An 11,141-nucleotide genomic window follows, 5' to 3' on the forward strand; every position below is an offset into this window, starting at 1 on the left:
GTCACTCATACTTTTATACTTTTGTATAAAATCCTTCCACACTTTGATCACAAAATGAACCAAGGATTGGGCAGGCAATTCCCCAAAAATCACAAATACAAAGTTATTTGTGTGTGTTTGTGTGTGAGTGTGGGTGTGTATACTTAGACTGAACTAAACACATAATAAAGGGTTCTATTTTCGTGTGGCGGGGCCTACATTTTGCGCTGTCTCTCAGAAGGGCTTGATGAAGTTCATGTGTGTAATTTTGACTTCTGTTGAAGGATGTTATTTTAGAGGATGGTTACAGTTGCAGGCCTTGAGGCAGTCAGATATTTGGTTAAGTTGTCCTAAATAAAAAGTAACAGTAAGGGCAATGATAGGTCTGAAAACTGCCTTCAGCACTACTGAAGCACACAGCACCACAGCAGAGGAGCGTTCACATTTACACTGGCCTCTGTCTCCCCCTCCTGGATGAACACTACACTTCAGTGTGAGGAGCTGCCAGCTTTCTTCTCACTTCTGGACCCAAAAGTAGAATTTAATTATGTGGTTCCGAGATATATTTAGCGAAAAAGCTCTTCTTTGACAATACTACATGCATACCATTTTTAACAAGTACAAATGTTAAATGGTAGCCTTTTGTATCATAACGCTTTTCCCCATATGTTTTGTATATTAAATAATTCTGATTTAATGAGGATTTAATGTAATTAACTACGTACAAAATATTACCGAAGTTTACACACTAACGAATATGTGTGACAGTGATTCACATGTGATATATATAAAAAAAATGTACATACTTTGTAAAATGTATACGAAATGTATAATTCTAATTCATATACAACTTAAATACATTTTAATACATTAAATCTAATCTAATCTAATCTATTTATGAATAAAATGTTATTTAAAGCTATGTGTAAAATTAATGAAGAATGGATAAATATAAATGTTACTAAATTACTTGAAATTTAATCGCTTCACTTTGTTTTTCTTCGCTTCTAAAATTGCTGATTTATACAAAGCAATACATAATAAATATCCTGATTTTTTCCGGATGTTCCGTCGAGTTATGCTACCCATCGATACGTGCTTCCTAACGGCACTCCGCATGCGCTGACTTACAGTTGTTTCTTGTGTTTTTTTATAATAAATCTTTTTTATGTATTGTGTGCATTAATCAACATGGACTCGCTTATTATTACTATTATTATTATTATTATTATTATTATTATTATTATTATTATTATTATTATTATTATTATTATTATTATTTTAAAAAATACAAAAGTAATTTGTAATGACCTCTCACTGCCACAACTATACAAACTGTACAATGATACAGGGATTTATGCTCTTCAAAGGTTTACATAGACTTCCGCTGAACATGCTCTAATGTGGTCCTTCTTTTGCATCTAAAGTTAAATATACTACTAGGGTAGCACGGAGAACACCGGCCCTCCTTTAAAGCGACAACATGTGAACCATTTTTTCCAAAATAAGTTTCCTAAAAATGTTTTTTTTATTTTTTTTTATACAAAATAATTGAAATATGATTAAATATTCTTAATATTTGTATTTTCTGGTTTAGGATACTAATATTTGTATAAAATTGTTCACAAGTTTATAATCGTTTGTAAATATGTGCTTTTATAGAATAAAAGTCGTGTCGCACAGCGTCCAACGAGAAAGCGAAATGTCACCAGGCCCCGCCTCCTCATTTACATAAAACACACGGCGGAGTGTGACGTTGCGTCGCTGACAGAAGCGGATATTTCTCTCGTTTATTCTCCGTTACTGTAGAGAAAGTGTTTCAGTCTCAGGTAGAAACTCACCATGAGGATAACAGCGCTGATCCTGATACTAACCTGCCTCTACACAGCTCAGGGTGAGTCTAACCCGAGAGCCTGCCCGCTAACACACCACACACACACATACATACACACACAGTAACGTTACACATACATACGTACACACACATACATACACAAAATACACGTACACAGATACATACACATACACACACACCTACATACATACACACACACACAGTAACGTTACACATACATACGAACACACATATACATACAGTAATTATCGGTTCTTATGTGTTAATATCAGTTCTTATGTGTTAGTATCAGTTCTTATGTGTTAATCTGTTTATACCTGTTCATATCGGTTCATATCGTTCCTGTTCATATTGGTTCATATCGTTTCATATCGGTTCATATCTGTTCATATCGGCTCCTATCTTTCTGTTGTCATTGTTTAGTTTAGAAGAGTACCAAAGGTGTTCGGTGTTACATGAAAATAATAGGAAGGATCTAATGCTTTCAGAACAGGCCCACATTTACTTTCACTTCCTGAATACCATTAGATTTATTATATACACATTGCTAAAGGTGTGTCAATATTACATTATTTTGTGGTCTCAGCTTCAAAGCTTGAGCTGTTGCTTTGAAGGTAATCTGAATCAGTATTTTACCATTTGAATACATTACACTGCAGACATGATTAGCTTTGACTTAGCTTAACTATAGATTTGGGGTTTGTATAGAAGTACTTTTTAATTCTACTTAAAACATGGAATGAATTGCTAAGCAAAAAATCTGTTATACTTCATTGTAATTGAACCTCCAAAAACTTAAACATCAGTTAAACAACATTTTTTAATAAGTGCTGTTTTATAAACTGGCTTATATGATTATATGGCTTATATGATTATAAGCCAATATATAAAAACTGTTACAATTTGGTGAAGTATTTCCTTATAATCTGTCATTATGGACATTTCACTTTGTTTGATGTGGCTTTCTGTACCAGTTCCTGAAATAGAAAAAGTGTTTTGTATCCTACAGATATTTTTTTTGTGCCAGTAACTTTACCTGTAATATAAAATATAGTTTTATCTTACAGCAAGAGTATCGGAAATTTGGTGTGATTGTTTGTACTTAAACTCAGAAGTTATATATACACATATATATATATATATATATATATATATATATATATATATATATATATATATATATATATATATATATAGTATCCTGACTCTATACCTAAAGCATAGATCTGGATGTACATTATAAAGGAAGGATTTAACACTTTAATTTTCTTCTTTCAATAATTGTTGCTGCTGACCCCAAACTCTTAAACCTTGCTATGTTTTTTTCCCAGGTTCCCCTTTACCCATTTCTGAAGCAAACCCAGAAAACATCTCAGATGTGGATGTAAAGGGGCAGACCATCAGCGACCCGGAGGACAGTAAAAATCAAGCTGATAAGAATAAGCTGACTCCAGAATCACAAAATGTTAATGCAGTTGGAAAAAAAGGGGACCCTAATCAAGATAATCCAATTGCAGCATCTGAGACTGACCCAAAGAAGAAGGATGTCAAAGAAGAAAGTATTAGTGTAATTCCGAAAACATCTGGAGAGCCCGAAGAAGCTAAACTGGGGAATGACCCAAACACAAACGTGCAAGGGAAAAGTGAAGCCAACCAAGGGAAGGAAAAATCAGGCCAAGACGTGCAAAACGAGGAAGAATTGGACAAAAGCACAAAAGTCGTACAAAGTCAGGACAAATCGGGCAAAGATGTGCAATTAAAGGTGGAATCGGGAACAGGCGTGCAAGGGAAGGGCGATTCAGAAAAAGACATGCGAGGGAAGGACGATTTGGACAAAGACAAGCAAGGGAAAGACGGTTCGGACCAAGACATGCAAGGGAAAGAAGATTCGGTTAAAGACAAGCAAGGGAAAGACAATTTGGACAAAGACAAGCAAGGGAAGGACGATTTGGACAAAGACAAGCAAGGGAAAGATGATGCGAACAAAGACAAGCAAGGGAAAGATGATGAGAACAAAGACAAGCAAGGGAAAGATGATGAGAACAAAGACAAGCAAGGGAAGGACGATTTGGACAAAGACAAGCAAGGGAAGGACGATTTGGACAAAGACAAGCAAGGGAAAGACAATTTGGACAAAGACAAGCAAGGGAAGGACGATTTGGACAAAGACAAGCAAGGGAAGGACGATTTGGACAAAGACAAGCAAGGAAAGGACGACTTGGGCAACAAAGAGGAAGGCAATGACCAATCAATCAAAGACGCACAAGAAAAAGACAAATCGGACAAAGACACAAAAGTAGAAGATGAATCAGGCAAAGGCGTGCAAGGGAAAGATAAAACGGGCAAAAGTATACAAGGAAAGGACGAATCAGGTACAGGCAGTCAAGGGAAGGATGATCTTCTTAAAAGTGGGCAAGGAAAGGACCAAAGCACTCACCACGGTAGCATAGATGGCCAGGAGATAGTTGAAACTGTAAAATCTTCTGAACCCAAAGAAACTCCAGATCAGATTGAGGGTGGTGCTCCAAAAGATGTTGGAGAGGATGGTAATGATGAGGATGGTGACGGGGATGAAGAAGATAATGAAGTTTACGGTGAAACAGATAAAGCAAGAGAGGAGAGTCCAATCAATAGGAACAAAGGTCAGTCTGGGGTGTTTAACCCTCGAGGAGAGCAGGATGAGAGCAGCCATTTCTTTGCCTATCTGGTCTTCACTGCTGTTCTGGTGGCCGTACTCTACATCGGATACCATAACAAGCGCAAGGTGGGTGTCTTTCTGACAAAGGTTCAGCCAAAGGGTGACTAGATCTAGTTCCAGAGGGTCAGAGTCCAGCACTGGAGTTTGAGTTTTACTAGTGAAACTGTGATCCTGATAACTAACTGACCAGCTGAAACTGTTTGCAATGGGAACACCACTTTATGGTCATCATATTTTTAATTTCATGCTCATTGTATTGGTTTACATTCCAGTATAGGAATATATATAATATTAGACTCCACTGTACTGTGAAATCCTGTATGACATTAGCAGTTAGTAAATGCATATTGGGTAGCTGTGTATCCATTTGTGCTGAACTAAGGCCTTTTCAGACTGGAGCTGGACACATCTACAGTACTTCTGGCCATATTTTGTGGCTGTTTTAGGGGGTTTTCTTCCACATATTAACATGGAGTCCATCTCTTTCTCTGCTTTTACTCTTTTGCAGATCATTGCTTATGTGCTTGAGGGCAAGAGATCAAGGGGCACACGGAGACCAAAATCGGGAGACTATCAGAAACTTGAGCAGCATGTAAGTACAAAATGTGGCAGTCATTCATTTTTCTTAACCTTATAGTGTAATGAACTATGAAGATTTGGACTCCCAATTGGTGCCAGGTTTGATCTGTGGTGATGCCACAGCCATGGCTGGAAGTCAAAAAGAGCATAAATGGCCTCACTCTTGTTTATCTGGTGGGCAGAGGCCCTCTTTATCTCTCCATTCATTACAGTATTACCATATTATCAGCCTGCAGCACTGCTGGAGCAGCATTAGCTGCTAAGCACGCTAAGCACTAACTTTTCTGCCGTTCAGAGTCAAGTATAATCGGCCTGTAGCCTGCAAGTTTACCGTTTTAAAACAAGCTACATGAAAACCAGTAGCTGTTTGTGCCCTGGCTTACTGGAACACTTGGGGTTCCTCATTGTAGCACTGTCGGGCAGCATTTACTAGCACTAACTGTGGCTAGCTGTAGCTGTTAGACATTAATGCTAATGCTGCTGCACCCAGCCTTAGTGGAAATCTGGAAATCTAAGCTTACGGTAAATAAATGCTTTACTTACCCAAATAAGGAGTTTTCAGGAGAGAAACATCCACTGCTCGTTTGACTTTAAAAATTTTTTTTTTTTTTAAGAATTACAGTTTTGTTTACTTGGCTTAGCATTACTTAACTTAATTTAAGCTCCCACCTCCCCCCACTCCTGCACTTGTAGTATCATGTGCTGGGGAAGTGGGTGGGAAACTGACAGCAAATTGTGGGGATGGAAGGAGAAGAAGTGTGTTTCTCTAGAGGATAAACAGAACGGCTAATGTGACCAAAGGTGTTTAAACATTTGTATACAATACTACCTTATTCATCGCCTGTGAACTTTAAGCAGTGTGGACTTTTTTTTTCTCTCACTAAATAAACCACTAGAAGAATAAGTTTGATATTGATAGGGAAGCTGCTCCAGAAGCTGATTTTCACCATGTGAGAGTCATATGAGAGGCTGTTTTTCTGTAGCTGAGGAGCTTTTGGCCACATGCCGCACACAGTGACTCAGGTTAAAGGATTTAGCCCTGATCCTTTTGCCAGTTTAGCAGATTATCCTAGTACATTTGAATTTCTCAAATTGTATTCCTTTGTGAAATAAATGTCACCACTGTTTTCAAACCTGTCTTCTGCATTTCTCTTACAGTGATGAAGATCAGTGATCTCAAACCATCAGCAGAAGGAGTCAGCTGTGGCCTTTGAACTTCATGACACCAAGCTAGGCGTTGATTAATGGATACTGTGATATTTTCTTCAAACATCAGTTTGTGATACAATGGTTTGTGTTCTTTACTCAAGTTTAAGAGGTCATTTGTGGACGCTCATCACCGTTGTATCTAAAGGACCTCTTGAGTTAATTTTTTTTTTTTTTTTTTTTTAAACACGTTTTTCTGGGCTTGCCTCTCAGTTCAATTTAAACTGGCAGGCTTGAGATGGTAGGTTAAATTTTGTTCTGTTAGGCTGCTTTGTTGTAGGGTTAGTGTTGCCTTACAGAGGCTTGTTAAGGCAGTGAGATAAAGTAGGGTGATGTGATTTGTTTTGCTGTAAAATAGTAACTCAGGGCTTTTGATTTCAGGGCTCAGCTTATTCACAAAGCATCAGATATGCTAAAATACACTGAGGTGTAGTGCAACACTCCAACCTAAACTATGCTGTTGCAGCTCGGTCGGCTGCAGTAATGTATGTCAATACATGCAAATAGATCTCCATTCTCAACCCCGGAAGTGTGAAAAAGCTTTGTGAAAAAGTAGTAAAGACCTTGTTTAGGCTCTTGGAAGTGCAATCTAGCCTAGCCAGTCCATTATTTTGTTCTGTTCCAGGCATTCTGCAAAATCAGTTGTTTCATTTATCCAAAAAAGATCTAGATCTAGACTAATCAATAGGAGAGAAATGAGAATGTATGAGGCATACCTGTTGGACTGCCTTCTCTTTAGATAGGTGTACACCACAGCTCATCAGTTCTGTTCCTGGTGGAGCAGGAACAGTGTGATCCATTCAGTTTGGTTATTCAAATAAGCCTAAACAGCATTACAACTAAATATAGCTTTTTAAATATGGTTATATATTTATTGTTTAGATGTTTTAAAACAGGAAAAGTAGACTCAAACTGTGCTGGACATCAGCTTTATGAAACCAGAACTTGTGATAACCGTTATATGAAACCCCCCATTCCCATTTTTTGGCAGTTTTAGGCTAGACTTTTATTCTTTAGATGAAACATCAATGAATCTGATTGGCTCCAAGTGATAAAAAGTAAAACAACTTGGACTTAAACTGGTTTTGTTACATACAGTTTTACAAAAAGTGCCAAGGAGTTTTTTTTTTCCATTGTTGTGGTAGAGGAACTGCTTCAAGCTCCCTATTGAAGCCTTTCCATCCATTGTTTTTTAAAGAACCAGTCATTGCAAAGTTCTTTAAGAAACCAAAAGTTCTAAGTTTTACTCTCATTACTACAGTACTGAAGATTATTAATATCAGTTTCATAGGCCCTTAAATAGAACCCTGAGGAACTCTTGTTTGTAGCTGAATGTAACAAAGGATTCAAAGGGATGCCATGTGGGCACTTTAGTTCACTACACTGCGCTCCTGTTGCTTTCTGAGATATCTCTGCCATGCCAGTTTCCACACTGCAAACATCAGTGTGATCAGGGGTGGCACATAGTCTAAAAAGTTTGAGAACCGCTGTTCCAAAAACAAACCTTTTAGTAAAACTGGATCAGAGCAAACTGTGGACTGGCTCTTGGTCGCTGAAGAATGGGAAACCTCTGGTTTAGGAAGTAGTTGAACCTGCCCTACGCATATTGCACTCTTATCAGTACTGAAAGAGCAGATTGTGTGTTTGCACTCCGGTTGTACTGCTGGGCTGCTGTGAGGAGCTCAGCTTTCAGCCATGGCCTCTGACTTTGCTAACTCTAAAGGAACTGTCTCAGGATGCTGTGGAACATGTGGAGGTGGAGGCATCAAAGCCCTGACTCTTACTTTCTGTTCCACCTGTAAGTTGTTCTGAACTTTGTGGTGTGGATGTTGTTGGTTATTCTTTTTTTCTTTGTTAATATCTTTTTTTTTTTAAAAAAGCCAGTTGCCCTTTATGTTGAGTTGGCATTTTGTAAAAAAAAAAAATGGACCAAAATAAATTTGGAAAAGCAGAGTCTTTAGGTTTTCAAGTTCTAGTAACAGAATCTACTATACGGTTGCAGTTTCAGAGATAAAGAATCTCCTTCAGTCTAGATTGTCAGTGGTTGTTGATGGTGAATGAGCCTCCAGTGTGTGTATTATAATGGTATCCAGCTACACTGGTTAAATTACAGCCATCAGTATTTAGTTGGTGTCAAGGCTTGTTGACTGGAAGCAGCCGGAAGCTCACTCAAGTTCAACTCTAGCCATATGATGCAGAAATCACATGTTTGGTGGGGGTGAACCACTCCTCCTTTAATAGAAGCCTTTATTAGCTCTTGTGGCTCTTTTGTATTTAGAACTGACTTGTATTTGCTCCCCAAAAGTGTCATTTTCTAAGCAAATTTTGCTTGGTTGGACAAGCTTTATGGAATGTTAGTAAAGGGCACATTCATCTTAATAAAAAACAACTGAAAGAAAAAACAATTTATTTGCTCAAAAAATCTAATGTAACAAACATTTACTTTCTTTAAAATAAGTGATTCAGCTTCGATTTTCATAATCTATATTTGTTGTTATATTCCAACACTGAACCTATTTGGCTGTAATTAGCATAAAAATGTGAAGACAGAATAATTTATATTGTATTTTTAAATTGTAGTTTGTAAATGTTTTTGATTTTACAAAAAATCATTTAAGCTATGTAATTTATTCAGCTGTGGAAAACGTGGAAAATTAATAAAAACCTGAAGAAACAGAACATCAGAATTTAGTATTCAGCCTTTGGATGAATATTTCATTTTGTTAGCGTTATTTTTTTTGTTGTTGTTTCAATGTATCACTAGTTCTTTCTGCTTATAATAAAACCAGAATTATTTATATCCAAATTAAATGTTATTGAAAAAGTCCCAGGTTAACATACTGCAGAGCTGAGCTTTTGTTATAGCTTAAACTAGCCAGGTTGGAAACATGGAGCTACAGCTTGCTAGCTATTATGCTAACATTAGTTCCATTACACAAAATCAATTTCAAATTTGACCTGAATTTTAAAGTTTTTCCATTGTTGCAAAAGTTGCTATGAAAAATGAAGCTTGTGGGCGAGCGTGGAAATGTTTGCTAGGCAATTCCTAAAAAAGAGTGGAATGTACTACGGCTTGTGATAACTTTTTTTCTCTCTTTCTTCTTGACTATGTCTGTTTTTGGAATTTAGAGATGTCTGATGTCAAATACTATTATTGCATGGAGTGCAGGTGTGAAAATAGTATTACAAGATTACAAGGTTTGTTATAAGGTAAACTGTACATGCTGGAGTTAGAATAGCCTGTGCCAAAGTTAACGTTAGCCGCATGCTGTCAAGCAGAGTTTCTGCTAGCCGTAGGATAAATGCCTCTAGCGGAGACCCAGAAGAATCGCTAGTGCCATGGAAAAGCCTCACTCTCTCTCTTTTCTCCCCGTGCCTGCTGTACTGATGACCAGTCGCTACTCTCTACCAGGGATCTTTAATATGACATTGTAATGCCACTTTTCTAGCACTTTCCACTGTTGAGTTTTACGGAACGATAGCAAAGTTGCACAACCACTTTTTTGAATGGTAGAGAATGCAAATTATTTGAATTATTATGAATTATTTTTCTTTTGAATTCTCTCCGTGATCTGACCTTTACCACTAGTGTCACTTTTGTCACTGCTTTTGTAAAAGAAAACTGAAATAAAGTCTTTTAGTTTTGGCTTTGAATTGTGTCTCATTTTAGCTGTAATTGTGCCACCACATACATATACAGTCCAGGAAAAATCCAGATGGGGAAGATTAGAGAAGGTCGCACCAATCTGCATTTCCTTTAGTTTCTCAGAGCCTGTTTGTATTGGAAAGACAACATTTTAATATAGTAAAAATAGTGTCAGCTTTCCACCAACCCTTTTTTACAAATTACACTTGAATAAACAAAGACAAGTATTGCAACTGTCTCATTTTACGGTATCTATTACATTCATGTAATTTAAATAATAACAATTGAATGTAATGAAAAGCATTCTTTAATATAAATTTGCAGTTACTGAATTTTATTTGTACACATATGTTTTTTACTAAATTATCTTAGCTGTTTAAATACTTAAGCTAGTGCAAGGGGGATGGTGGATCGAGCAACATTAACATTAATAATTGTAGTCTACTCCTGTGAATGTATTATTTTTAAATACTTATTTTGAAACTTCAACAGCTTTTACACATGCTAGCCATGCCTGTTAAGACTTTACAGTACTGCACGTAAACAGTTTAGTTGACATTTGATGAAAATGTGGTTGACCCAAATTTCCAGACATGTTGAACCCTTTATGTTCTGTTTTTCAGATTTTCTAAAATTATTTTGATTTTATTGATATTTTACCACAACAAGGCGTTTTACAGCTTTACATTATATAAGTATAAATAGAATATGATACTTATTAAATAAAGTTAATAATATTAATTTCTAAGAATGCAGCAAGTGTCTTCAGTATACATTTTTTATGTCAATGATATCAGGCATGTTTTAACAATATTGACCCTTATCTTCGTCTTGCTGTGATCCATTACCCAACAATATGTTCAAACAATATAGCAATCAAAATATGAGCAATATATATATGTATATATGTATTACGTTGATACAAAATAAATGTAAATCCCCAAATGCTTATGGAGTTGGAATCAAGAAATAACACATGAATGTTGTTTTCTCATTATACAGTTAAGCTTGGATATACCTTGTCATTCTGTGTCTTTCTTTCATTAATTTATTTTCTAAATTATAGATTAATATTAAAGCGCTAGGAACTCCTTTAATATGCCAAGAAAACTATTTCAGTTGACTACTACTACAGGAAGTCACTGAGAAAATACCAAAACTGTGCAGATCTGTTCTAA

General features: G+C 36.5%; 1 protein-coding gene across 1 annotated transcript; it reads left to right on the plus strand.

The window, feature by feature from the left end:
* The first annotated feature begins 1,704 nt into the window (after positions 1 to 1,704).
* On the plus strand, positions 1,705 to 9,971 carry tgoln2 (trans-golgi network protein 2). The gene is made up of 4 exons (XM_022670531.2): positions 1,705 to 1,873; positions 3,166 to 4,598; positions 5,041 to 5,124; positions 6,270 to 9,971. Exons 1-4 carry the CDS (start codon positions 1,822 to 1,824, stop codon positions 6,270 to 6,272), a joined length of 1,572 nt encoding a protein of 523 aa, XP_022526252.2. The 5' UTR covers positions 1,705 to 1,821; the 3' UTR covers positions 6,273 to 9,971.
* Positions 9,972 to 11,141: the final 1,170 nt, after the last annotated feature.

The sequence above is a fragment of the Astyanax mexicanus genome, chromosome 12 (genome assembly GCF_023375975.1).
Source record: "Astyanax mexicanus isolate ESR-SI-001 chromosome 12, AstMex3_surface, whole genome shotgun sequence".
Classification (NCBI taxonomy): Eukaryota; Metazoa; Chordata; class Actinopteri; order Characiformes; family Acestrorhamphidae; genus Astyanax; species Astyanax mexicanus.